The 27,231-nt window shown below is 47.1% G+C and overlaps 4 protein-coding genes and 1 long non-coding RNA gene across 9 annotated transcripts; 2 read left to right on the top strand and 3 right to left on the bottom strand.

The window, feature by feature from the left end:
• Positions 1 to 201: 201 nt before the first annotated feature.
• On the top strand, positions 202 to 5,888 carry Rnf39 (ring finger protein 39). The gene is made up of 4 exons (XM_021662483.2): positions 202 to 910; positions 2,675 to 2,697; positions 2,923 to 3,014; positions 4,557 to 5,888. The coding sequence occupies exons 1-4, from the start codon at positions 548 to 550 to the stop codon at positions 5,135 to 5,137; spliced, it is 1,059 nt and encodes a 352-aa protein (XP_021518158.1). The 5' UTR covers positions 202 to 547; the 3' UTR covers positions 5,138 to 5,888.
• Positions 905 to 4,700, bottom strand: LOC132648274 (uncharacterized). Of its 2 annotated transcripts, none has more exons than XR_009586638.1 (3): positions 4,562 to 4,700; positions 2,649 to 2,824; positions 905 to 2,139 (listed from the first exon to the last, which is right to left on the bottom strand). It is a non-coding gene; the product is annotated as an uncharacterized LOC132648274 (long non-coding RNA). The 2 variants fall into 2 exon arrangements; XR_009586639.1 differs by lacking the exon at positions 4,562 to 4,700 and adding an exon at positions 4,133 to 4,560.
• Positions 5,827 to 8,494, bottom strand: Ppp1r11 (protein phosphatase 1 regulatory inhibitor subunit 11). Its single transcript, XM_021662484.2, has 3 exons — positions 8,142 to 8,494; positions 7,335 to 7,443; positions 5,827 to 7,009 (listed from the first exon to the last, which is right to left on the bottom strand). Exons 1-3 carry the CDS (start codon positions 8,208 to 8,210, stop codon positions 6,807 to 6,809), a joined length of 381 nt encoding a protein of 126 aa, XP_021518159.1. The 5' UTR covers positions 8,211 to 8,494; the 3' UTR covers positions 5,827 to 6,806.
• A 1,412-nt stretch (positions 8,495 to 9,906) lies between these two features.
• On the bottom strand, positions 9,907 to 14,047 carry Polr1h (RNA polymerase I subunit H). Of its 2 annotated transcripts, none has more exons than XM_021662478.2 (5): positions 13,901 to 14,047; positions 13,660 to 13,807; positions 13,344 to 13,444; positions 13,131 to 13,240; positions 9,907 to 10,099 (listed from the first exon to the last, which is right to left on the bottom strand). In XM_021662478.2, the coding sequence occupies exons 2-5, from the start codon at positions 13,793 to 13,795 to the stop codon at positions 10,075 to 10,077; spliced, it is 372 nt and encodes a 123-aa protein (XP_021518153.1). In that variant the 5' UTR covers positions 13,796 to 13,807; positions 13,901 to 14,047; the 3' UTR covers positions 9,907 to 10,074. The 2 variants fall into 2 exon arrangements, with proteins under 2 accessions (XP_021518153.1, XP_021518152.1); XM_021662477.2 differs by having other exon boundaries at positions 13,884 to 14,039.
• Positions 13,389 to 20,239, top strand: LOC110564930 (putative uncharacterized protein ZNRD1-AS1). 3 transcript variants are annotated; one of them, XM_060368971.1, is made up of 4 exons: positions 13,411 to 13,525; positions 14,296 to 14,465; positions 18,786 to 18,861; positions 19,312 to 20,239. In XM_060368971.1, the coding sequence occupies exon 4, from the start codon at positions 19,453 to 19,455 to the stop codon at positions 20,065 to 20,067; it is 615 nt and encodes a 204-aa protein (XP_060224954.1). In that variant the 5' UTR covers positions 13,411 to 13,525; positions 14,296 to 14,465; positions 18,786 to 18,861; positions 19,312 to 19,452; the 3' UTR covers positions 20,068 to 20,239. The 3 variants fall into 3 exon arrangements, 2 of the variants coding, with proteins under 2 accessions (XP_060224953.1, XP_060224954.1); XM_060368970.1 differs by lacking the exon at positions 14,296 to 14,465 and having other exon boundaries at positions 13,389 to 13,525; XR_009586637.1 differs by lacking the exon at positions 19,312 to 20,239 and having other exon boundaries at positions 13,391 to 13,525; positions 14,227 to 14,565; positions 18,786 to 19,000.
• The last annotated feature ends 6,992 nt before the right edge of the window (positions 20,240 to 27,231 follow it).

Genomic DNA, 27,231 nt, shown 5'->3' with positions numbered 1-27,231 from the left:
ACCCCCAGATGTAGGTGTGCCAGCCACCTGGGATGACTCATGCCCTGGCGATGTGGGCTCGCATGCCAAGAGCGAGCCTGGGCACCCTGCCCACCAAAGGCACACCACAAGCCAAGGGGGAAATTCATACTCTTCAGGGACTCATCCACGGGGGCTACCAAACCCAACTTTGCCACCTTGCCCACAGCGCGTGCCCTGATGCTCACCTCCTAAGTTCTGCCATCTAGGTGTCTCACTCCACTCCCCACACCCTGCTACCCCAGACCTTACTAGGGAAGCGGGAGAACCAGATGAGGCATTACGCAAGGTCTGCTGTTTACCTCCTGCATGGGGCCTCCTCCCTCCCTATAAAATCTGACGTGGTGAGGAGACGCGCTGAGTCCAATCTGGGTAACCGAGGCAGCCCGGGAGAGGGGAAGGAAGGAGGTTTGAGGTGAATGAAGGAGGAGCAGCGAGGGGCTTCGAGTCAGCCGGCAGCGGGGGTGGTCCGCCACTTGCGAGCTCGGGGGCGGCTGAGGACCAGGGTGCATCAGGATCTCCGCTTTCCATGGAGGCTCCCGAGCTGGGCCCGGGGTTGGTGGAGCGTCTGGAGCAGCTGGCGACGTGTCCGCTGTGCGGGGGCCCCTTCGAGGACCCAGTGCTGCTGGCGTGCGAGCACAGCTTCTGCCGTACGTGCCTGGCGCGCTGCTGGGGGACCCCGGCGGCGCCGGGCGCGGAGGCGGCGCCCCCTTCCTGCCCCTGCTGTGGCCAGCCGTGTCCCCGACGCAGCCTGAGGTCCAACGTACGGCTGGCGGTGGAGGTGCGCATCAGCCGCGGGCTGCGAGAGAAACTGGCGGAGCCCGGGGCCCGGACCGGGAGACGGCGAGGGGGCCGCATCCCCACCATGGGCTGCCTAGACCCGCACGGAGAGGTATGGCGGCCGCCTTCGGGGGTCCGGGTTGTCGGTAAAGAAGAGGTCTGTGGACGTCCTAGCAAAGGTGGAAGCGATGCTTTGCTCTCTGAAGCGCTGACAGAAACGTAGATAGTTTCTGTCTTGGCACCGGGAAAGCAGAGGCAGGAGGACTGCTGCAAATTCAGGTTCAGTTTGGTACACAGAGCGAGTTCCAGTCCAGAGATGGCTACATAGAAAAGAGAGACGGATTTAAAATAATTTTATTTTATTTTTTAAGAAAAAGAGGGAGAAGAGGGGAGCTAAAGGAGGGAGATAGTCCAGTCTTGAGTAAGTAGTTTAAGAAAGGGAGTCAGGAAAAGCTGGAGGGAGTTGACAGTTGGTCAGGGGAGGAGGCTGGACAGATGCCTGGAGTCTTGTCAGAGCTGGAGGGAAGAGGTTTTAGAGGCAGAATCATGCTGGTGGTAGTTAGAACACGGAGGCCCTTGGAGATTGCAGAAGCCTCCTGCAAAGCCAGGACTGAGCAGGCTCACAGGTGGAACCCAGAAAGGGAGAGGGGGTACAGACACCCAGGTTAGGGATCGGAGCCCGGGAGGGTGGAGATAGGACTGAATGAACAGTCACTGGAACCAAGGCTGAGCCTGGGTACAGAAAAAGCAGAAGTGGGAGTGAGGAAGCAGGAAACTGGCAAATGGGGTGCGTGGTGGGGGGTCAGATCCAAACGCAGCAAGCGAGGCAGGGGTTCCCCTAACAAGCCCTAGCCGAGCTGTGGGTTGTTACTGTTCTCAGCTCCTCCCAGCTCTCCAGGCAGGGGCGGAAACAGGTGGAGGCCAGGTCCGGGTGAGCAGCTGGCGGGCCTCCGGGTAATCATTGCAGTTGCAGCCCTAAAATCTTCTCACTAGGCCTTCCCCGAGCCCCTTTGTACATCAGCCACTCCCATTCCTTTGTGGTACCTCAAGACAAACGCATATGGCTCCCCCCCCCCGCCGCCCCCGGTTAGCAGCCCTTCTGCCCCGGGTCTGGCTTCCACACTTTGAAGGCTTCACAGTCCTGATTAGTCTAGGTGTAGTTGCCTTCCCTTTTCTCCCTCTTGCCTCAGTGGATTTCTTAGCCATCCTCTCTAGGCAGCAGAAAAGAGGGACGGAGGAACCCCAGTGTTTGGAGGGGAGGGAATCCAGCGTCCTCTTCTGGCTGCCAAGGATCTCTGTGAAATCCGTAGGGCCTCTTGGGGCACTTCTGAGTTCAGGGGCCTGATGGTAGACAGACATAAAACAAAGAGCCCAATAAACGCCACCGAGCTTTTAAGACAAGAAAGGAAGCAGCTTTATTGTTAGGCTTGTATATAGCGAACGACTCCTAAATCAGGGAATATGAGTGTGTGCTCGCCTTTTGTGGTGAAGGGGTGGACATTTGTCAGGAATACGCTCGAGAAACTGGAAAAAGGATAGCACTACAGATAGAGAGCATGGGCCCAGGGAGGTCAAACAAGAGGTAAGAGGTCGGTATGTTGAGGCTGTGGAAGGGAGAACCCTCGGAGGATGGAGAATGCGTATAACAGTCTGGATGGAACTAGGAGCATGAGGAGAAGGTGATTTTGGAGTGAGCAGAAGGGAAGGCCAGGAAAGAGGGAAATATAGAATTAAAAAATGGAGCAGAGGTGGGGGTGAGGGGATCGTGTTAGGGGTGGGAGGGTGCCCACCACTCAGAGCTCACTTCAGGCAGAGGGGAGGACCTCCCACAAGATGAACCCGACACTCACACCATCTTTTCTTTTGCCCACACCAGGATATGAGGAAAACATGGAGAAGGTGAGTTCCATTTTTACTGTTTCTTCCTTTCTACTGCTTGCAGCTATAGCCATCACTTCCTCTCCCTGCCCACATCTTCATCTCCACTCACCAACAGGCTTTCTAGAATGTAGCCTTGTACCTGTTTCTGTCAAGAGAGAGTGGGTTAGGAGTAGGGAGTCATCAGTACCAGCATCAAAAGACAGGAATGCTAATAACTTCCTGACTCTTCCTTCATCTGTCCAGATTTGATGTTCCAACACCCAAGCCTTCTCACTCAGAGGAGGATCTCCCTGAAGATTACCCTGTGGTGAAAAACATGCTTCACAGACTGACAGGTGAGAAGGGAAGAGGAGAGTGGATCACACTCCATGTTCTGTTTGCTCTTTTTTAGCTCCCCAAAGTGCTCACGCTCCCTTTGGTATCAGTTTTGATTTCCTAGGGCCAAAACAACAAAGTGCCACAAACAGGTGTCTTTAGCAAACATCCATACCTCAAAGTCCAAAGGCTTAGGAGAGGTCTGTCTGTTCCATGCCTCTTTCCTGGCTTCCAGAAGCCTTGATGCTTCCTCAGCCCAAAATGTGTCCAAGTGTCTCCTCCCCTTTTTAGGGTAGCAGTCATAGGACATCAGAGTCCATCCTAATGATCTCATTTTTTTAAACCTCATTACCTTTGCAAAAATTCTTATCCCACATAAAGTAAATTCAGAAAAATTGGGGAACAAATTGAGCCAGTCCCCCACCTCACTCCCTCCTTTTTAAAGAGTGTCTTTCTGTGTATCCCAGGCTGGCTTGGAACTCTAGTTTCTCCTGTCTTTGCCTCTAATGTGCTGAAGCTGTGGGCATGTGACACCACACCTAGCCAGGAGGCACAATTTAACCCAGAACAACATTCTTAATTCCTCAGATCTCTGCCACTTTTGCTCATTCTTCTGTGTACATCCAAATAGTATAAGATGTCTCTCAGGGGCCCCTGCTGCTACCCTCTCCCATTGCTCTTCTTGGGAAGGGTCCCAGGACTCCAGCATCTCTTTCCCCTTCTTTGCTCACTCCCAAGATAACTCTCCGTCCTTTAAGTAAGTGCCTAGAGATGCTCCACCACTTCCTTAGTCACCCATCCATCCTACTTAATCCAAATTGCTTCTAGCTTCTAATGCAGAAGCATTTCCTTAAAGTGCCCCATAGCTAAAAGGTCAATGGCTCTTTCTGGTCTCCTTGGCGATCTCTCCTTTGGCCACACCTCCTACAGAAACGCGCCTGTTCATTCCCCTTCCGGAGAGTAAGTGGGCTGGTTTTACTGAGTATCTTGGATTCCTCCTTTGCCCCTCCCTTGATCACTTTGGTTCCTATCAGGTATCAGTCTCTCAGTAATTTTGCAGACCTGGCTCCCATGCCCCACCCAGATGCTGCAGATTCAAGGGTTTCTGCTTTGTGTTGTGCTCGAGAAAGGGTCTTACTGTGTAGCTTGCTATGCAGGCTGTCCTCGAATTCAGAGAGATCTGGCTGCTGGGATTAAAGGTGTGTACCACCACAGTCGGCTTTCAGGTTTAAGTATTAGTCCCCTTCTCTCTAGAGGTTCCATCACTCTTCCTCCAACAATATCAATACCAGACAGCCTCCCCTCCTGTCTCCATGCCCTGGACCAGCATAATTCCTGTCAAAGTCCAATTCCACAAAGATGGTGCCTCAGAGTACAGAGTGGCCAGCCTCCATCCGCTCGGTGCCTTAGTCTTGTCCGATCCCAGGCGCTCTTTGAGTTGTTGAGATGACTCATCAAGCTCTGCCCTTAAGTGCCCTCAATGCCCTTCACGCGTCTCTCTCCGGACTCAAGAAACTTCTCCTGTGTCCCCCCCCCCTCCCCCCCCGTCTCCTCTTCTGCAGCTGACCTGACGCTCGACCCTCGTACAGCGCACCGCGGTTTGCTCATCTCCTCTGACCACCGCGGCGTGAGTCTGGCTCCACCCGGAACGCCGGCGCCGCTCGACAGTCCGGCTCGCTTCGATCAGCTCCTGGCGGTGCTGGGTGCACAGGGCTTCGCGTCAGGCCGCCACTGCTGGGAGGTGGAGACCGCGGAAGGCGTGTCCTTCAGAGACTCTACTGCAAAGGATGAGGACCCAGAAGGGAGCTGCTATGCGGTGGGCGCTGCTGGGGAGTCCGTGACGCGTAAGGGCCTCATCAAGCTGTGCCCATCGGAGGCTGTATGGGCCGTCGAGGGCCGCGGCGGCCGCTTGTGGGCGCTCACGGCCCCAGAACCCACACTGCTAGGCGGCGCCAGGCCACCGCCGCAGCGCATTCGCGTGGACTTGGACTGGGAGCGGGGCCGTGTGGCCTTCTACGACGGCCGCTCACTGGACTTGCTCTTCGCCTTCCAGGCGCCGGGCCCGCTAGGGGAGCGCGTCTTCCCCCTTCTCTGCACATGCGACCCCCGTGCCCCACTGCGCATCGTGCCGGGAGAAGGCTGAGCTTTTGCTCTCCAGTTCCTACCCCTAGCCTACCTAGCTGGGATGCTTGAGACTACTCTCCAAGCAGAAATCCCCGTCTATTTCAGTGATCTTGTCTGTACACCTGTCGCAGCAGAATTAATAAGCACCCTTCACCCACTCACACTTTTTTTTTCCCTCCCAAAACAAGACCTCCTCTGGCTTGTACATCCGTGCCTTTAAGGCAGTGTGGTCCTGGGTCTGCCCGAATACAACCTTTTTCTTGAGTTCTTTCTGTACCATTCCAGGCAGGGATAGAGTAAGAGGCTGTCTGTACCACCAGTACTCGGGAAAAGTCCGAATCCCAATCCCAAAAGGTCAGAGGCAGATCCACAGCAGGAAGGCTGGAGCTTCCTCCTGACGTCCACTCTAAGGATTTCCCTCAAGAAAAACAGGTCTTAAAACTAGATGCGTAACTCACAACCTAAGCCTCTTGGGACTTGGAAGCCTAAAACATAAATGTTGGGATGCATAAGCAAGCCAGTCTGTCCTCCACCTTCCTTCTGTGACGCTTGCAGCCTTTTTCCATTGAACACCCTCCAGGAACTTCATCTTGCACACAAAAGAACCAATGGTGCTACCTCCCTTCTGTGCCTGGGAGCAACCGAGGCACCCCAAACGTCCTGTAGTCATCCATGCTCCCGTGTATAAATGGGCCTGTATTTAACACGTTGTGCAATGTTGGGTTATTTATTTTTGTGCATCTGTGGCAATAAAAGAGATCTCAGAGGTGGCATGGGTTTTGCTGATCTCTGTACTGTGCACAGCTGGAGGCCTACAGAACAATGCCAGAACCCAGCGCCAGGTGAGGAGCGCTGGGAGAGCAGGACATCTGGGTTGGGAGAGACATCAAAGCCTAGGAAGGAAAAGGGTAGGAGTGTACTGCAGGGGCCCATCCCCTCATCTCTTTGCTTTCTCCTTCTTTCCTTTCAGGGACTCAGGCCCCTCATATCAATGCTGAAGCTCAAAGATTAAAGGCTGAGAAAATCGTTAGCTCTAAGTCAGTGGTCTCAGCCAGCTTTGTCAGAAATGTATTCATGACTATTTTTGGTTCCACTTTCCATTAGAGGCGTGAATAAGAAAGACCTTTCCTAAGTCCTTTTGAGGGCCAGAAGGGGTAGAGTAGAAGGGCTGGGAGCCCTATGGTCTCCATACAACCTTACATCCCACAAGCAAGAACTAAGATTTGGAATAACTGCATAAGTGGAAGAACTATAAGCCAGGATTAACACACAGAGCTTGAGTGCAAGATTGCCTGGAGTCTGACTGGGGCCCTGGCAGTGAAAGCTGGGACTGTTGAGAACCCAGTTTAAGTACTTGGGACTCAAGCTGAGGGTGCAGGTGGCCAAGGTAACTGGATCCCAGGACAGGTATTTTGGCAGTGAGAACAAAAGGGACAGGCTAGGACAAAGATGCCTGGATCCCAGGCAAGGGAGCAAACTGTAAGGAAGGAGAACCCAGATGCTTGGGTTCTGGAACAGCAGCAAGTCAGAATTCCAAGACCTCTACCTACCCTCCTCTCCCTCTTCTCTATCAGGCAGGAGAGGCAAGAAGGGGGCAGGAGAAGGGATCAGACCATGGGTTGAGTCCCCATGTAGCCAGATGGATACATTTGGGGCCAGGCAGACACATGAATAATGGAGACAGGGATTTAGTGCTGCATAGGTCCTGGAGGGGGCTGGGAGGGGTCAGGAGGCTGTGGAGGAGTGGTTGGGGTGGGCCCTGGGGTTGTGTGGCGCCGTCCTCTGCGGTGACCCCGTACACAATGTGTATGACCACAGCCTTCCTCTTCATCCTCATCACTCTCAGTAGAGCTCTCACCAAAGGCCCGAGGCTTCTCATAAATACAGCAGCCTAGATGTAGAGGGAGGGATCCGGTTAAAAAGGACGATGAGCATAAGGTTCAGTCAGGTCCATGCCACCAGACCTGTGTGAAAATTCTCTCCCACCAGTGTCTCCTCCTACCCTTCCAGAACCCAGCTTCCTCAGCCTCCCACCCCAGAAACCCCAGGGCAGCCATGCATGCCCCTTGTCTCTTCAGAGTCAGAGCACCTTTCTCCCACTCTTGCCCCTCATGTCTTGGTACCTCGTGGTTTTATCCCCACGCCCACCTACTTTCCTTTCTACCAGTGAGAGCACTGTGAGACGGTGGCTAGGGTGCTGGGACCCCCACACTCACATTTTGAGGAGCGGCGCCCCATGTGTTCATTGTCCACAGTATCACTCGTCCATTCCACCTTTTTCTCTGGCTTCCGTTTTCGAAGTTTAATGGTTAGGCTCCGATTCTCCTGTAAGGTTAAGAGGTATGGGCCCATCTAGCTAATCTCCTCCTTCTCCAAAGAAAGCCTTCATTCTTTCTTTTCTCATCTTTAGGCCCAGGGCTCCCTAGTCCTAGCCACTTATTCTCTAATGTTCTGGCATCTCTGGTAATAATTACTAAACTAATCAGCTCCTTCAACTCGACATTATTAAAACCAACGCACCTTTCTCCCTTTGAAAGCAATTTGTTTTTGCAAAAATTATGGTGGCTCATTTGCTTCTCTCCTCTCTGATCTGTCAAAATACTACCTTCACCTTATTTTTTTGTTTCCTCACTCCCTCCGCTTTAACTCGCATCCGTTACATGACTAACTATTGGTAAGTACTTGTCTTTTACGCTTGTCTCCAAAACCGTACTTTCTCAAATGGCGTTTCATTTCCTCCCCGTACCGTACTTGCTCTTTAACCCAGTTTCTGTTTATTACGTACACAGACCGCCACTCCAAGCCATAGCAGCTACACCCAATTTTAACTGCGAGTTAAACGTTCCTTGACCAGTCACTTGCACCATCTGAGCCACTCCAAGCATTTCTAGTCCCTTGCGATTTTCCTAACGAGAGTCAACCCCACATGTCCCAGATCCCAAACCCTCCAACTTTTCAAACCCCCATTTTCCTCCCGGTACCTCCCAGACCCCTAAAGAGGCCCCCCTGCCCGCCTTTCTCACGGGCTCGGTTGTCACGGTAACCGTTGTCTCAGTGACGGTCTCACTCAGCCCGGCCCCTGCCTCCGCCATGGCTAAAGCGAAAAGCGAGGAAGCGAGATGAGACACCCTTCCCTTTTTCTGCGCCTCTGAGATCTAAGAGAACCGGTACACGATTCGGAGTAGTGGCCAGGACCTCTAGCTTCTCATCCCCCCCCCTCCTCCAGGCCCTCTGCTTCCCCACCCCTGGGGATAACCTGTCCAACCCCACTTCCGGCCTTTCACTTCCGGTTGTGACGCAGCCTGCAGAACCCAGTTTCCCTTCCGCAGCACCGCTTGGGCCAAAGCAGGCGTAACCAGTTTAGTTCCGCCGTAATGTAACAGTGCGCAGACGCCGCAGGTCGCAGAAGTGATGTCATTGTCGGGTGTGGTAAGGCGGCCCAGGGCCTAAGTTCATTGGAGCACAGAGCACGTGAGGTCTGTGCGCCTCTTCTGTGTGCTTGTGTCCTTAAGCGTGGGTGAAAAAGTAGGTGGGTCAGGGACATCTTCGCCAAGTTCCATTTTATCATTCTGCCGAGAAGCAGTTTTCCAGGAGCAGGAAACGCATTGGGTTCTAGTCCTCTCCCTGTTTATAGGTATCCGAGCGAAGGCACAGTAAACTTGGGGTTTTCTGACGTGGTAGGCCCTAAGAAGAAAGGATGAGAACACCCAGACTGCCATTTAAATCCTACTTCGAGGGATACAAAGGCTAGGTGCGAGCCAACAATTCAAATTCATCTGGGTAAATTTTGTTGAATCTCACTATCCATCCCCAAATCCCAGTTTTTGTTTCCTTACAGTGAGAAACTAAATTTAGATAGGATATATGCATACTATGCATAACTGCTTTTTTAAAAAATTGTGATGGTTAACGTTACATTTAGGCTTACTGTGCTTAACATTAAAAAAGCAAAAAATGCCTTTAACTTGTAAGCCCCTGGCTTTTATAGGTCGTACACTAGCAGCCCATCCACCCACCTCTCTTGTTTAAACTGACATTGAAGATTCAACCAGCCCTTCCACACAGGGTTTTCTGTGTAGCCTTGGTTATTATGGAACTCGGTCTGTAGACTAGGCTGGCCTCAGAACTGTGAGATTGACCTGCTTCTGCCTCCCCAAGTGCTGGTATTAAAGGCGTGAACCATCACCACCTGGCAATGAACTACTCTTGAATTGACTGATTCTATAAGATAGTTCTAGTAAGCCTAACTGCTATTTCTGCTTTTGTATCAGACTTGCTTACACGGCTCAATGGCTGGTACAACTGCAGGCATGTATGTTAAGACCCTGCCTACATGTAGACAGAATACGTGTAATCTAAGTCTTGAACAGATGTGATGGGATGCTGCACCTTGGGAGCACTCTCAGTTGCAGTCCTGGTGCCATGAATATTTGATAAAGCCCCTTAATAAAATGTATTTATGGTCAAGGGAATCTCTGAGCAACCTCGGACCAACAACAACCTCATTCTAGACTCCGTATACCTTAGCCTTAGGTTTCTTGTTGTTTTGGTTTTTTTTGGACAGCTGTATCTCTGTTTCACTTAAATTTCCTTTGGAATAGACAGATTATTGTTATTTCTGGTTGTTAGGCATTTTCTTAGGTAGCCCAGGCTGGCTCTGAACTCCTTCTGTAGTTCACCATCCTCAAGCTCGAGACCTTGTCTCTACGCCTGAAGTGCTGGGATTACAGGGCATATACTAACAGCCTGATCAGAAAGGGACCACGAATAACACACATAATGTCAAGGTTTCATAGAAAATAGACCTTTAGTAAATTCAAGTAGGGGAAGGAGTATTCCGGGGGCAGTGATTTTATTCTGAGGACAAAGCACTGAAGCCAGAGAGGACAGAGCAGGCATCAAAGTCTTCACCTTCCAAGAAGGAAGTATTGTTGCTGAGTTGCCAGAATAAAAAGGTCAAGAATCTTCCTTTTCCTGAAATCTATGGAGAGAGAAAAGACTTGTTATATTTAACCAAAAAGAATTTCTAGCAGTGTGAGATGAGATACAACCCACAAGGAACCCCCCTCCCCCCAAGAGAGGGTTTCTCTGTGTAGCCTTGGCTGTCCAGGACTCACTTTGTAGACCAGGCTGTCTTCAAACTCAGAGATACCCCTGACTGCCTCCCCAGGTGCTGGGATTACAGGCGTGCACCACCATGCCTGGCTTGAAGGACTTTTTCTTATGACAGGGATGGATGAGCTTCCCCCAAACAATCCTTCAACTCTAACCTCAAAATTACTAAAGTCTAATTATTACCTTTGAAGTATGCAAAGATTTTCTGGGACAGAAAATGACTAGCCAATAAAAAGAAAAAAAAAAAAAAAAACACTTAACTGTACTTCTTAAAAATGAAAAAACTTGTAGCTGGACATGGTGGCACAGATCTCAAAGAACCCTACAAATGCCAGAAATGCAGCCTTCACCCAGACCTTAAGAAACCCAAAATTTAAGTTCTAAAAACCTAGCATACAGTCAAAAAAATTACAAGGCAAAAAAGTACTATGAGACAGTCAGCAGAAATAGGTAGCATTGGACCCACCAAAATGGTGAATTACCACACACAGAGACATGTTTATTCAATATATATGTAAAGAATAAAAGAAGCAATTCTAGATGGTTAACAGGAGCTGGGAAGTCGGCTCAGTGTTTAAGAGTACTTGTTGCTCCCGCAGAGAAATCAGGTTTAATTCCTACCACCTACATGGTGGTTCACAACCGTCTTTAACTCTAGTCCCAGGGAACTGGAGTCTTTTTCTAACCTCTGTAGCTACCAGGCATGCACATAGTGTACTTACATACATGCAGGCAAAGCACTCCCACACATAATAAAATGAAATGTTAAATAAAACCGATTGGAAATGTTAAAATGACTAACAGGCTAATTGGATGATTCATGAGGCTTGAAAAAAGGGTAGTGAGAACTGAGGTGCTGAGGAGACGGCTCAGTGGGTTCAGTGTCTGCTGCACAGACATGAGGACTTGCCTTTGGCTTCCTAGCATCCATTTCCAAACAGAAATACTGGGTGCGGTGGTCCACATGGGCAGAGTGGGCTCTAGTAGGGCTGGGAAGCATGAGGCAATGACAGGCAGGATGAATATCCAAAGCTCATTGGGTAGCCAGCCTGAACTCCAGGCTCAGAGACTCTGCCTCAAAAGATAAGGCTGGAGAACTGGAAGTAATGGCACACACCATTAATCCCAGTACTCTGGAGGCAGAGGCAGATCGGTAGCTATGGGTTTGAAGCCAATCTGTTCTACAGAGAGTTCCAGGCCAGCCAAGAATATAGTGAAACCCTGTCTCAAAAACAAGAAATGCAGAGAGAGAAAAAAAGACACCTGATGAAGCCACCCAATGTCTAACTTTGGCCTCTAAAAGTACACGTGCACAAATACATGCTACATCCACATGAAGACATGAATATACCACACATACTAATAGAAGACGGAATTAGTGACCTGCAGGAAAGATATGGAGCAGTTACCCAGAAGACAAGAGAAACAGAAATGGGATGGACAATACAGGAGAAATGTGAACGTCTAATAAGTAATTTGAGAACATGGGGACAAGCAATATTGGAATGAGATAATGGCTGATAAAGTTCCAAGTTGGTAAAAGATAAGTCAGTTCTCAGCTTCAGAAAACTAGTAAGGGCTGGGTCTGTACTTCAGTTGGTAGCTGCTTACGTAGCTGTCATGGATGCTTACATAGCTGCCATGAGGTTCTGAGCTGGATCCTCAGCAACATAAGAAACATCTGTGGGGGCACATGCCTGTATAAGAAACAGCTGTGGGGGTACATGCCTGTAATCCTTGCACTGGAGAGGAAGCAGGGTAAGAAGATCAAGAAAGAAAGGGGAAAAAGTCAAATAAAAATCCTAAACAGAGCAAGTAGAGTGCTCAGGGTACAACTGAGCGTAGAACACTTTTTCACATGCCAAGGCCCTGGCAGGAAGAAGGGAAACAACAAAAAGCTACAGAAAGCCACTCACTAAATGTTCCACAGTGGAGCTACACAACAACAACCAACACAAAGAGTGCTTCTAACTACTCAGACCACACACGTTCTTTCAATCATGCAAGATTAATTATGTGAAGTCACCCCTTTGCAGTGGAAGATTTCAGCAGAGCATACCACCATGCAAAGAGATGTATACTTCCTGTGTTTTAAATTTTCCCTTCTAGTAGTTTTTGTTGTTTCTTTGTTTTGCTTTGGTGTCAGAATCTCAGTGTCGCCCAGGCTGGCCTTGAATACACGATCCTCCTTAGAGGCATGTTTTACCACACCCAGCTTTCCTTTTACGTATCTTAAAAAGTTTAGTTCCCAGGCTATAAAAATAATGAGAGCTGTTGAGATAGCTCAGCAGTTAAAAACTCATACTGTTGCAGAGGGTCCAAGCTTGGTTCTCAGCACCCACATCCAACAACTCAGAACTATCTGCAACTCCAGCTCCAGGACCCGCCCACCTGGTGGGCACCTGAACATTCGAATATGCAGATACAAACACCTACACGTAGCCAGGCAAGGTGCCGCACACCTGGGAGGCAGAGGCAGGTAGATCTCTGTTATGAGTTCGAGGCCAGCCTGGTCTATAAAATGAGTACAGGACAGCCAGGACTACACAGAAAAACCCTGTCTCAAAACAAACAAACAGAACCCATCTACACATAAAGAAAATAAACATCCTTTTAACAAGTCAGGTGGAGTGGTACATGTTTGAATCTCAGCATTCAGGAAACAGGTAGGAAAACTGCTTAAGATTTGAGGTCAACCTAGACTGGTTGGCTGATAGTTCAAGGTGAGCCTGAGTATTTAGTGAGCCACTGTCTTGAAAAACACAAAGTAAATAATAAAAAGGGTTACAAGCCTCCGTATTATGGACTGGATCAAGTTAAATACTTAATACAAGTCTGTCACTGATTTCGTTGTCTGCAAGCATTGAAAAAGAGCAGAGGGAGGGAAAGAGTCTCACTTGCAGTTAATACAGGTATAGAAGACAGTCTGTCCTTCATCAGCTGAGCGCATCTGTCTCGTGTGGTATGCCATTCCCTCGTGACCGCACCGAGGGCAGCGCCTGTCAACCTAGGCAGAAACAGAAGCATTACGGAGACCTAGTCACAAGGTCTGCTTTCGTACAGGGATCAGACTACTACAACTCTGACATTCTCTGGGAGCAAGTCCTTACCACTGGTCCCTGGGATTCAGGCCCTTCGTCCACAGACATAGGTATGACCGCCCCCAGTTTGTGGAACACAACTGAGGTCTTCACTACCTTCCCTTCGAAATCTGCGCAGGAAGTTAAAAAAAAAAAAACAAAACCGTAGCAATGGCGGAGGAGGCAACGAATCCCAGCAACTCTCCCCCCAGGTGGGTCACAGCCTCCCTTCGGGTTTACCCCCTGGGTCAATGTCTCGGGGACAGATTCCTGTTCTGGCTACCGCCTCCGGGAGGCCAACCGAGGCCGAGGTCACCCCCACCGGGGACCCTCGGCCGGGTCTCACCTCGCACATCGATGGAGAAGGCGCAGCGAGGGCAGATGACAGTATCCTGAGCTCCAGGCAGCGGCAGGACCGAGCCACAATCTGGGCAGAAATCCAAGTCTGACTGAAAGTTGGAGCAGGGGCGGGCCAGCTCCATGGTGGAAGGGAACTGAGAAAAGTTTATTAGTGAGGCGCAGGAATCTTGCCTTGGAGGCGACTCCCCATCGCGTCCCAGGCGTAATTACCCGAGTCCTCCTCTCACCGACTCGCCTCACCGCAGCGTCGGAGGGACGCAGAGGGGCCAGAGGCGGCTCACAGCCGCGGGAAAGAGCGTCGAGGCGCGGGGCAGCGAGTGCGCTTGGCGGGCTAGAGCGCCTCCGGGCCCTGGCGGCCGTTGGGTCGTGACGTCATAATTAATGGCGCAGTTAGCGAGTTTAAGGGAGGGAGCCGCACCTCGAGCGGACGGAAATTAACGGCGGCACACGCTCTAGCGCTGTGACTTGGATTTAGCAAAAGCGGAAAGCCAGTGTTAGCCACCCTGCTACTTTCCCGCTCCGCAGTAATCCTCGATGTTATTTGCTTTCGCAGGGAATCCTATACATAGCAGGGGAAGAGGGCGGGCCGAAACGCCCCCTTAACACTGTACTGATTTTCCAGAGCAACTGATTGCGTTGGACTGAGAGAACCACAACTCTGCCATTTCCTGAGACGGTTTGGTCTTTGGGAAGTGCAAAAGCAAAGTTAAGAAGCGTTCTTGTTCATCCGTTTGGACCTCCTGGCCGATTGTCGCTCCCTTCCGTCATTTTTGGGCAGTTCTGAGCTCTTGAGTGAGTCATTTTCGTAAGGAGCGTGGAATGGTGAGGGTGAAGACAGAGGACGAATAAAGCATTTGAGAAGGAGCTTAGAGATTTGGCAGTGGTGTAACAGGTGAGACTAGGGCTCTTCTTCCCTTAGGCTCCTGCTAGATGAGGGAGGCTAGCGTTAATCAAAAGCGCCTCTGGATTTACTAGGGATTAGGTTTGGCTTTCACCTGCAGACCGACTCCCACATCCCTAAGCTCCGTTCACTATTGTTTACATACCTGCCGTCCACTAAGTGAACAATTGGCTATCTAGAAAGTCATGTCGTTTCATTCATTTGACGCCCACGAAATAAGGAAAACTTGTGTGCCGAAAAAGGACCAGCTTGAAGATGTGTTCCTAGCCCTCCAGCAGCCAACCTGATTGCCATGCCAAGTCTGGCCTCATAACTACTTTCTGAAGGACACAAACTCGACTGTTTCAATAGGAGAGGCCCTCATCTGTCTTTCTGTGCAATTAATGTAAGAGCAAACCATGGGGAATGCGTTAAAAACCCTCAGCAATATGCCAAAGAGGGCAGACCCTGTCTTTTTACTTAAGGGTGTCAAAGTGCTTGTCTAGCAAAGTTCTATTGCTGAGCCCATGATGGTCAGACATCTTAAATTTAACCTGTGTCTTCTTTCAAAGTAGAAATTGAAATTAGCCCAACTTTTCCTTTAAAATTTGATGTTCATCAGACATTCACCATGGTTTGACTGCTACTTTACTGCAGTGGAGGAACACAAACAGTAGTAGGCATGACTTTCCTTTCCCAATATTTAGCTAAATATTTAGCGCCTACCAGGGGTAGAGCTGAGACTGGGACTCCATAGTTGAAATCTGTGTTCTCTCTTTCAAAACGGATGAATAGTCAGAATACAGAAAAAAAATGACTAGGTGCTTGAGCCAGGGTTATAAAGTCCACAGGGATACTTGCACATGCGTTAAGACAGGTGCAGCACGCATGCCTGAGTGGTGGTGCATGCCTTTATCCGTGCACTGGGGAAGCCGAGGCAGGAAGATTGTGGGTTTGAGGCCACAGAGCAAGGCCTTGGGCTGCAGAGCAAGGTCCAGCCAGCCTCAATATGTAGCAAACTCCTGTTTCTAAAATAAATATGGTCCTTGTATCCGTGTGGGTGTGGGCATGCACACATGACTGCTGGGAGGGACCCCAGGGCCTTGGTACATCCTTTACTACTAAACTAAAAGATGCTTAGCTTCTGTGTGATTAAAAACAATCAGAAGTTTGAGACTTAAAATCATAACACTATATTTAATGCCTTGTGCAGGAAATGAATGAATGGAGCTGTTGAAATGGCTCAGTAGTTAAGAGCACTCACTAGCTGTTTTTCGGAGGACCCTGGTTCATTTCCCAGCATCTGTGGGTGCTCACAACCAGTTCCACTGGATCCAGTCCTCTCTTCAGACTGCCACAGACACCTGGCATGCAAGTGGTGCACAAACGTACATGCAAGCAAAACGCTCACACACATAAAAATATAAAGAAAAAAATGCAAGTGTGATGGTCATTATTAGTTCATGGAGGCAGGGTCTCACAGCCCAGGCTGACCTAGAACCCACAGTGACCCCCACCACAGCCTCATCAGTGTGATTACTGGATAAACCCTCCACGTCAAGCTCTAGGATGGTAGTTTTTTCAATCTCAAACTATACGCAAATGAAAATGTCTAAGAAGGGATGGAGGAGATGGCCTAGTGGTTAAGAGCACTCCTAGGGAAGCCAGGTTCAATTCCCACCACTCACACAGCAGCTAACAATTGCAATTCCAGGGAAGCTGATGCCCTCTTCTGGTTTCTGAGTGTACTACATGCATGGGGTACACAGACACATGTAGGCAAAACAGCAGTACACATTAATGATAGAAATAAATTTTTCAAAAATCTCTAAGAAGTCAGTGAGAAAAATATTCGATATTAGAGCCTCTCCAATATTATAGTTTATTATTTGTAAATAGGCATTATAATTCATACACTTCCAAAGATAAATGATCAATTTTTACAGATATTTTTAGGTTTACTTACATGTTTCAAATGTTTTGGCTGCATGTATGTGTGTACCACATGCATGCCTAGTGCTCACGGGGGTCAGAAGATGGTGTCTGATCTCCTGCAGCTGGAGTTACACATGGTCATGAGCTGCCATGTGGTTGCTGAAACTCGCACCTGCTCTGAAAGAGCAGCCAGTGCTCCTAATCACCGAGCCATCTCTCCAGTCCCAATAGTGACTGATTTAAAATATTTTAATATATTCCTCTCTCATCTATTACATCCCAATTGCAGTTTCCTCTCCCTCCTCTCTTCCCAGCCCCTTCCCTTCACCTCCCCTCTCCCCCAGATCCACTTCTCCCTTCAGAAAAGGGTAGGCCTTCCAGAGATAACCATCTAAACATGACATATGTTGCCATAATACTAGGCATATCCTCTTGTTAAGACTGGACAAGGTGACCCAGTAGGAAGAAACGGGTTCCAAAAGCAGGCAAAAGAGTCAGAGACAGCCCCTCCCCTCCTACTTTAGGTATCACACAATATCACCAAGCCACACACACAACCATAACATAAATACAGAGGACCTAGGTCAGACCCATGCAGGCCTGGTCTGTCGATTCAGTCTCTGTGAGCCCTGGTTAGTTGATTTTGTGGACCATTTTCTTGTGGTGTCCTTGACCCCTCTTGGCTCCTACAGTCCTTCCTCCCATTCTTCTGCAGGCTTCCCCGAGCTCCACTAATGTTTGGCTGTGGGTCTCTTCATCTGCTCCCATCACTTGCTGGATGAAGCCTCTCTGATGATGGTTATGCTAGGCTCTGGTCTACAAGTATAGCATATATCATTAGGAATAATTTCATTGACTTTATTTTGGTTTTCATTTTTCAAGACAAGGTCTCTCTGTGTAGTATCAGCTGTCCTGGAACTCTCTGTAAACCAGAGATGGCCTTCAAATCAAAGAGATCTGCTGGCCTTTGCCTCCCAGTGCTTGGATTAAAGGCATATGCCTCCACCGCCTGTCCACTTTTTAATTTATTATTTTTATCATCATTAATATTTATTTACTTCACAGTAGTGTTTGGTTTGGGCCTAGGATTCTAGTTTCTGGCCCTCTAGGCAGTGTCTGACATGGGCTCTCTCCCATGGCATTTTATGTCTATGGGTACCATCATGTACATCTGCACACCAGAAGACAGCATTGGATCTCATAGGACTACAGTTAAGACAATGTCAACTGCCATGTGGGCGCTAGGAATTGAATTCAGACCTCTAGAATATCAGCTAATGCCCTTAACCACTGAGCCAGCTCTCCATCCCCTAGTAGTAATTAGTTTTTATGTGAAATGAAAATTCCCCCAAAGGAAGGGAGAATCACTGTGATGAAGTAGACTAGGAAGACTTCATGGAGACCTAGGACTTACCTGTAGAGGGCAGGTGGTTGACATTCACTGAGGATTTCCCATGTGATCTTCGTAAGCCTAAACCACATGTGCTCTTTAGGACCCTGAGAGGCGGGTCCTTATATCTGCACTTTATAAACAGGGAAACTGGCACAGACATTGGCTTGCTTTCCCTGCATCAGACCTTGAGGAAATTGAATTATGGTTCAGTTTTATTGCCGTCAGTCCCCAAAGCCTTTGTTTTTGACTGTAGTTTGAGGGTCCCCAAGCTGTGTGCCAGACAGCTTCAGTGCCTTAATGCGACCTCACAGTAAACTCAGGTTTGAGCAGAAATGACTCATAAAAACTTGGTGGGCTTCATCTGTGGGGCCATCAGCCTGATAAACAAACTCAGGGGGCCACAGCGCTCTGCCTGCAGGGTTTCAACAGGGAATGGCCTGGAAATGAATGTAGGGTGAAGGATGATTGGAAGCGTCAGTCAGTCAAACAGAGGGCCAGATAATCAAACAGGAATAGACTTTTGGAACAAAACCAAGCAAAGATGCTATATGTGCTGATAGAGGCACAGAGGGCCTGGCTGGAAAAGGCGCACAAAGACAATGAGCTGCCCAAAGGAGAGACTAGAACTATCTCAGAAGATAATAGAGGCTCTGAGACTATTTCTTCCCTCTGTGAGTCCAAAATACCTGATTCTGAGTGGTTTACATTGAGTCCAAAGGAAAGGTATGTTTCATATAAAATGAATGATCTTCATAATTTTGCACTATGGGAAATGCAATGGTTTCTCAGTGGAGAAATGGCTCTAGTTCTTGGCCAAAACAGTTCAGTTCTTTGACTGGGATGATAGGTGAGTAATTGTGGCATCTCCCACATTCAAACCTACCTTTGCTTTTTAATCTTTCAGACTGGCTTGGGCAAAAGCATCCAGAGACCCTAGGATTGCAGAAGGCCAACTGTCTCCACTGGAGAAAAGGATCCTGGTAAACTATCTGTATACTTTACAGTTTGGAACTACTCAGAAAAGGAACCCAAGGTTTAAAATCCTTCTGCGCAGGTGACACTTTGAGGCAGGGCTCCTCCAGCAGCACCTTCTACTCTTGTAAATTATCCCAACACCAATTTCTATATATTTTAAAAACAGCTATATATTTTAAAAACTAGGGAATACTGCATGCTTTCAGAACATCCAGGCTTGCCTGGGAGCATGGGGCGTAAAATTTAACTTGTTACTGTAAAGTAAATGAAAGGTGTCTGTGTATTTGTGTGTGTATGTGCATGTCTGTCTGTCCACCTGCTTATGATTTCAGGGTTCTGTGTTTGTGCCACCACTCCAGTCCCAAGACTCCTTTGTTAATAGTATTGGGGAAAGGGAATTGCTTTTAAATGTGTTTAAAGGAAAAATTATAAAATTCTGAACCTCACTTTAACAGCGTTGTGGTGGTGTGCATACAACAGCAGCAAGAAACTTGGTTACTCAGAAACGCCAAGAGGAGAGGAAGGTGCTCTGTGGGGAACAAGCTCATTCTCTTGACTACTGGCTTGCAAGAGCAGAGTCTTACTATAATAAAAGAATGGTGGATATGATGAAAAGGGAAGGTGCAGGGGTTAAAGCAAAGAAGAAAGTGGAAGAGGAAACATCACCAAACATAGAGGGGCAAGAAAAATATTACTGTGTATCTGAGAGAGAGAAGAAACAAATAAAAAGGCACATTCGTAGAGCAAGCCAGGCCAGAGAATTTAAGACCAAAACCTGGAGACAGCCACGATTCAGTGAAACACTACCCAAAATAATTTTGCCAGAAAAGCCTAGCATCCCAAAAGAACAGAGAAGAAGGCAGGTAAATGAGAGAGAACTGCTCCAAATTAAAGACCATCAAGAACGCATGATTCGAGGGAGGGAACTTCTAGAGCAAAGACTCAAAGAAAGAATCTTGAGAAAAAGCCAGAGCCAGATTCCACAACCAGAGAAGCGCAGTCGAGGGAAGAAAGAAGGAAAAGAGTTTGAAAGGGTAGTTGCATACCCACTTTTCCAGCCGTCCAACACAAGTCGGATTAAAGTGGATATTCTCATGGAAAAATACCCGGATGAAGAGAAAGTGAGCAGAATTATAAAACCGTATGGAAGGAAATTCTTGGCTGTACCACCCTTTTTGAGAACTCAAATAGGAAAATTAAAGGATCAGTAAAGTTTCAGACCTTTGATAATGAAACCATGTTTTTTGGGGGTGGTGGTGGGAGGTTAATACAGGGTTTCTCTGTGTAGCTGGCTGTCCTGAAATTCACTTTGTTGACCAGACTGGCCTGGAACTCAGAGAACCACCTGCCTCTGCCTCCTGAGTGTTGGGATTAAAGATGTGTGCCACCACCTGAAACAGTGTTTCTTATATGAACCTGTCTTTTGTGTTCTGGTTGTCTGCATAAATTGATAAATGGTGCTATTTCTATTACATACATACATAGTTATTGGGTAGTTATTTATGGTTTACCTACCTATTTTTTAATTACTTTGTGTTTGTTCAAATTATCCTTTGTTTGTTTTTCAAGACAGAGTTTCCTTGTGTAGCCTTGGCTGTCCTGGACTGGCCTCAAAGTCATAGCAATCTGCTTGCCTCTGCCTCCCAGAGTGCTGAGATTACAGGCGTGCACCACCACACCTGGCATGCAAATTATCCCTTAAAATTTTTTTAGATCATATTTTTGTGTATGAGTGGTGTGTGTGTGTGTGTGTGTACACCACAGGTCATTATGGAGGTCAGAGGACCACTTGCAAGAGTTGCTGCTCTCCTTCTATCATGTGGGTCTGGAGATTCAACTGAGGTCATCAGGCTTGGCAACAAGAGCCTTTGCTCAATGAGTGATGTTGCCAGCTCTGCTTATCCTTTTAAACAGTTTCCTTATTCGTAGTGTGATGGTATTTATGGGGGATTATGACCATTGTGGAACACCATTATTCACTGTTGTTTCAGAGATGTTAGTTCCCCAAGCTGGGAAGACCTAATTGCACAATAATGATGAATAAGGATTTTTTTTTCATCTGCCAGGGTCTCTGGTTCCTCCTGTTTCCAACTTTGAAAGTTATCTTAATAATGTTACCACAGTTCAATATAATCTTACACTTTGATGGGTACTTTGATGCCTTCACTAGAGAAATATTAACCAGGCTCTAAAATTCTGGCTTACAACGTGTAATTTAGTTATAGGAAAGCTTTAATTTTGAGACTCTTCCTATGTACTAGGCATTGGGTTCATTACTGGAGATGAGGCAATGTTATGGGAGACTTTTCCTGGGGGAGACATGAATAAACATCTACTCGCCCAGATAAGACACCAATGGCAGACCAAAGAAACAGTTCCACAAAAGTCCAACTTGGCAAACACGTTAGTTATTGGGATGACTTACATGAGCATGGATGTTTAAAGACAGCTCCGTATCACCAAAAAGCCTACCATACTGTGAGTGATAATTTTTGAAAGCTGGAAGCCTGCACCTCTCTGCAGCACTCGCAGATATCAGACAGGTCAGAGAGTCTCCCCTCTCCAGGTGTCATTGCTTTGGGAGGGCTCTTGTGGATCTTCTGGATTTCAGGAACTTCCTGGGAATCAGCAGTGTGTACTGCATGAGTCTTAGTGCCCTCCTCCAGAATGGAATGCTTAATTCAGCAGAATCTTCTCCACAACCCTGAAGAAAAGGCCTTGTCGTGGAGTAGTGAAGAACTCATGGTGTGACTCACTCTGCCACCAGGTAATGTGTGTTGAGGGTGATGATAAAGGGATGTACAGGTGCTGTGCGAAGAAAGGCCCTGCCCACTTGAGCAACCCTCTCTTAGCATACGTTCAACTTCAGGGTTAGGCAAACCCAACCTTTCACAGACACATGTCTTCAGAACTTATTGAAAACCATGAAGCAAAAACTATGAATTTAGTGAGAATTTATTCACCAAGGTGAATGCAATTTAGTATTTCAATTCAATTATTTGCCTGCTTTCTCTTGAGACAGAGTCTTTCTATCACATAGCTCTGGCTGTTCTGGAACTCACTGTGTAGACCGGGGTGACCTTGAACTCACAAGAGATCCACTTGCCTTTGCCTCCAGAGTACTGGGATTAAAGGCATGTGTCATCACACCGGACTTAATTTTCCCTTCTTAAAAATGTATTTGTTTTATGCATATGGCTGTTCTGTCTGAGTGCATGTCTGCGCCAGGTGAATGCTTGGTGTCCAGGGAGGCCAGAAGAAAGCATCACATGGAACTGCGGTTACAGAGCGGTGCGGGCACTATGTGGGTGCTAGGAACTTGGATCCTCTGGAGGAATAACCAGTGCTCTTAACGACGGAGCCATCTCCCTAGCCCCATCAACTCATTGTCTTTATTATTATGTTTATTTTGTGAGTGTGTATGTATGTATGTACGTATGAATGTGCATGTGTTCGAGAACAGCATGTGGGAGACAGTTCTCTTTTTTCACTGTGTGTGTGGTAAGTGTGGTGTGTGTGTGTGTGTGTGTGTGGTGTGTGGATGTTAGAGAACAGCATGTGGGAGTGTAAGACCTGGGGTCTCACAGCTCAGGAGCTCAATCGCGCCCTTCCCAGAAACTCCCCCAGACCAAGACTCGTTGCAAAAGCAAGAGGTTTATTAACCATTGTACAATGGGGTCACCCTTGCCGGTCAGCAAAGAGTGGCACCGGGAGACAAAGGCCTTTAGGTTTTTAAAAGAAAAATTGCGGGAAATTTGAAGTTGCAGTTTTGGCAATTTAGGATTGGATGAGGAAGTTATAAAGTAAGATAATTGGTTAGTCTTAGGTGCTCAAGCTTGGCCAGTCCTGCCAAGTGTGGATGCAGCTGCAATTTAAGGTGGGGGTGGTTAGCTCATCCTTGAAGATTAGGGGCTGCGGACTTTTGGCTGGAGGTCAAAAGCTACTCAGAAGAAGTCTAGGTTCGTTGCTAAGAAACGCTATCTCAAGGACAAGGGTCTGGTCCTCCTTTTGCTGAGTGAAGGTCATTGCTTGCTTGCCCTTTTTTTTTTATATCTGTCCTCACAGATAGGGTCACATTCCTTTACTCTCTGGAAAGGTACTAAGAGGCTTTAGCTTAACCTGGACCTAAAACTCAAAACTATAGGCTTTAGAAGACATATAGGTTACAAAGTTAGCCTAACCCTTTCAGGAGATAGTTGTCTTTTTTCACTCTGCGAGTTCCAGAGCTTGAGTCTTCAGTCTTGGCAGGAAATGCCTTTGCTTGCTGAGCCAGCTCACCGATTCCTTTTCTCAGTACCAAAAGCTGAGAAAGTAGAAATGCACAGTTGCTGAATGGAGAAGCAGAGACAAAGCCTTGGTGTCCTAAGGTTGCACACTCAGTCTGTGGCACTTCTGACAGGGTGTGCGCTGGCTATCACCGGCTCTGTGCTGGCCAGTAGGGCGTCTTGCAAGAAAGCAAATGTCTGTATCTGTGTTCTTCAGAAGAGTAGCCGCTTCCTGTATGTGGCCATTGACCATCCAAAATGTGGCTGGTGTGCCTGAGGAAATGAATGCTTCCTTATTTTTTGACAGAGTCTCTAATGCGGTTGAATTTAAATGTCCCACGTGGTAAACATTGTTAGGGTTTGGGCAGCCGAGTTATATGGCGGGTTCTAAGTCAAGTCACACGACAAGTTCCACGTGGGAGGTTTTATTAGACAGTCTCTGGGTGAGGCAGAAAAAAGAGGAGGGCCTAAGTCTCCCGTAGGCAACCCAGGACAATCGTGTGCTTGTGTCACTTTGGTGTTAAGGGGTCCTGTCGCTGCTGAGTTTCTGGCCACAGAGATGCCTGATGTTCTGCTTGTCAGGTCCTCTGGGGCTGGTCATAGAGATGCCTGTTTGCCAACTCCAGCACACTGTTCCTGCCCCCCCCCCCCCCCGTCAGCTGTCTGTGTTTGACACTGTTCGCTGGTTTGAGAAGCTGCTCCTTATCGCACATTAGTATCCGTCTAGTTTCCTTTGTAATTCTGAGGTTCACTAACCCCTTAAAGAGACTGAAGTGTGTTATAGACAACTTCTTTATGGAAAGAGCTGACTTTGTTGAAGCAGTGATGGAGAGTTTCTCAATCAAAAAAGCCCAGGACCAAATGGACTCACTACTGAGTTTGAACAGACTAAAGATCCTCAAATTAGAATATAGAAAAGGAACACCATCAAACCCATTTTATGAAGCTAGCCAAACTGAACAACACTAACGTGCTGGTAAGCATGGATACAAATTTCTCAAACATACCTATAAACCAAGTTTAACACAGATTTCTAAATCATATACCATGTTCAGGTTGGCTTCATTCTAGACACACAAGGATAGTCAGGGTTCCTTTAACCAACATTCATCTGTGTTGTAAATGTGTGAAAAAGAAAAGTAGCCAATTGTATTTGAGATTTTACAACATTTGGACATTACAACATTTCTTACTGAATTAAATTTAGCACAAGGACAGAGGAGGACCCGAAAATGATTGTGTAAGTTAAGGATGAAATTCCTTGTTAGCAGAGGTGGAGAAATTCAAATGAAGTAGTGGAGTTGGGAGATATTGTTGGGCTAAAGGAAAACATGACATGTTAAATGACATTTAAAATCTTGGAAATGACTAAAATCAAGAAAGGAGTGATTGGTAAAAGAAAGGAAATGAAGATCAACCCCCGCCTGTATGCTGAAGTGACTACCCAGCTTGGGGCTTTCCTGTGCACATGAGTCCTGGAACAACAACATTGGTTGTGCCTGGTGTAGAGTGGGATTCTGTATGGCTTGGGCTGAGGTTATTGATCACACAGCAGCAAGAATGTAGGCCAGCAGCCTCTAGGCTATATGCGTCAGCCTCACAGCTTGTTGCATAAGTGATTGCCATGCCAGCTGTGGTCATTCACACTTGTAATCCTGGAGGATTACCAAGAGTTCAAAGTCAGTGTTGACTATTGTTTGCTTTTCTCATTTTTCTGACCAAATTCTTTGCAGAAGCAACTAGAGGGAAGAGGAATTTATTTTGGCTCATGATTTAGGAGAGCAGAGTTCATCATGGTGAGGCGATTGCAGGAGCACGTGGTTGGCACTCCATGCATCTTTCTGTGTCAGGAAACAGAATAGGAATGCTGGTTCTCATCTGCCTCTCTCCTTTCTCTTCTTTGACTCAGTTGGGGGCCCCAGAGTATGCAATGGTGGAACCCAAATCCATGGTAAGTCTTCCCTTTCAGTTAATTCTGTCTTGGAAACACCCTCAAGGACATTCATTCTAAGGCTGCGTCTGTGATTTCCAAGCCAGCCTGGCATACAGTATGAAACCTTGCTTTAAAAAATGTTCAGCAATCTAAATGGTGGGTCTTAGAAAAGACATGAACAAGATTTGAGGCCACTGATATCAGGGATCAAAGCAGCACACATGACACATATGAGTTTCAAATGGGCGTTTAATTCTTTTTGAGAAACAAAAGGGAGGAGGACATGTCATCAGTCCTGAAATGTCATGTAAAGAGATATCTTGTTTCCCCACCCACAGAGTAGAGAATTTATGAAACAGTTCATATAACAAAAGTCTGTGACTACTTGATACCTGAAAATTCCCTAGAATGATTTCTTGTTTTATATACAAATAGTAAAATCCAATTTCTTATTTAAATGCAAAGGAATTTTATGTGTGAAATTGGTGCTTAACATTCCACAGTTATGCACAGAACCCACAAATGGATCAACATCTGGTCCCATTCAGAAGCCACTGGGCACAAAAGCTACTGACCACTCTGGAGCTGGTCACCGTGGATGAGGCAGCATCTGCGACTCCCCCTGGAAACTCAATGTGGCAATGCCAAATGCATTCTATGCAATTCCAACTTTTCTTTATCACCAAGTAATGAATCAAGGTCAAGCATGTGGTTATGCCCATCTACCAGAATGTTTGGGAAAGTGATGGAGGGATGTGGTCTCTGCCTCACCTCTAGTCTCTAATGCACTGTTTCTCAACCTATGGGTCATGACCCATTTGGCAGTCTGTAAGTGTAGTGAGAATTCTGGAACTTTGGCTTCTTTAAAAAACATAAGGATGTGTTTTCATTTTAATCCCAGATGTGGGGATAGGGACTTCTTCACAGCAGCTGACTATGATTGTCTCATGCTCTAGCAGAGGCATGATTTTGCCACCTGCAGACAGTTACTGTGAATGTGTGATGTTTGGAATTCTGGGAACTTTTCAGAGGGTATCTAAATGCTAGAGTCCTGATAGGTGGGGTTGGTGGTTGGTGGTCATTTAGGGGGCTTGATTGTGGTTTGTTAGTAGTCATGCTCAAAGAAGAAACAAGAAAAAAATTAGATTTGGGAATCTCTCTCTCTCTCTCTCTCTCTCTCTCTGTTACACACACACACACACACACACACACACACACTCTCTCTTTCTCCTATATTATGACAGGAAGATGAAACCAGGGGGATAAATGGGGAGGGGAAGAACCCACAAATTACCAAAGACCCACTAGAAGCAAAGAAGAAATAAGAGGAAAGAAGTTAGATTCAGGGATCTTTATTTCTTCCCCCCCCATCCTTCTCTCCTATCTAGTGATAGGGGGTGGAACTGGAGGTGGAAATAAAGGGTGGGAAAAAGAAGAACCCACAAAGTAGCAAAAGTCCGGCTACACCTAAGACCATTAGGAACTGAGACACGGCTCTTCTGGTTTCAGGTGAGACCACCCGCAGGCAGAAATGCCCACATATGGGTTTCCAGAACTGTATTAAAGGGTTGAAGAATTAGGAAGGTTGAGAACTACCTTTCTAGTATGTGAAAAGTGTTCAAATGCTGAGACGTGTCTCAGGAGTGGATATGGAATGGAGAAAATTGAGTGTAAGGACATTATTTTACAACTATGGAAAGAAAAAAACCAAAAAGGGTATATGATTATGGGTCCTAGAGGAAACCCCTAGCCTTGGATCTCAGATCAGGAAACATGAACGAAAACACTTTCTTTAAGCTTTGTAGGGTGACAAATGCCTATAATTCTAGTGCGTAGACAGGATAATTTGGGGGCAGAAGCCAGCGGGGCTTCATAGTAGTACCCTGTAACCAGTCAGGGAAAAGTAGAGCATTACCACACCCCAGGAACCATTATCCTCATTCATAGCCTAGAGATAACTCTTAGCCATGATTTATGGTAGTTAATATCTAGATTAACAGTTTTTACTACACAAGAATGTATTTTAAGTGATATTATTTACAGTTACTTTATGAAAATGAAATTCTATTCATTGATATTTTAACTCATCCCTGAAGATGTATAGAACTATAAATGAATAGGATAAAAACTAATTACATGGTCTGTTTACATGTTTTGCATTATTGATACTTTTTATT

This window comes from Meriones unguiculatus, chromosome 16 (genome assembly GCF_030254825.1).
Source record: "Meriones unguiculatus strain TT.TT164.6M chromosome 16, Bangor_MerUng_6.1, whole genome shotgun sequence".
In the NCBI taxonomy this organism is placed as follows: domain Eukaryota; kingdom Metazoa; phylum Chordata; class Mammalia; order Rodentia; family Muridae; genus Meriones; species Meriones unguiculatus.
Note: the sequence above shows the minus strand (reverse complement) of the source record. Positions and strands in the feature narration are given on the sequence as shown.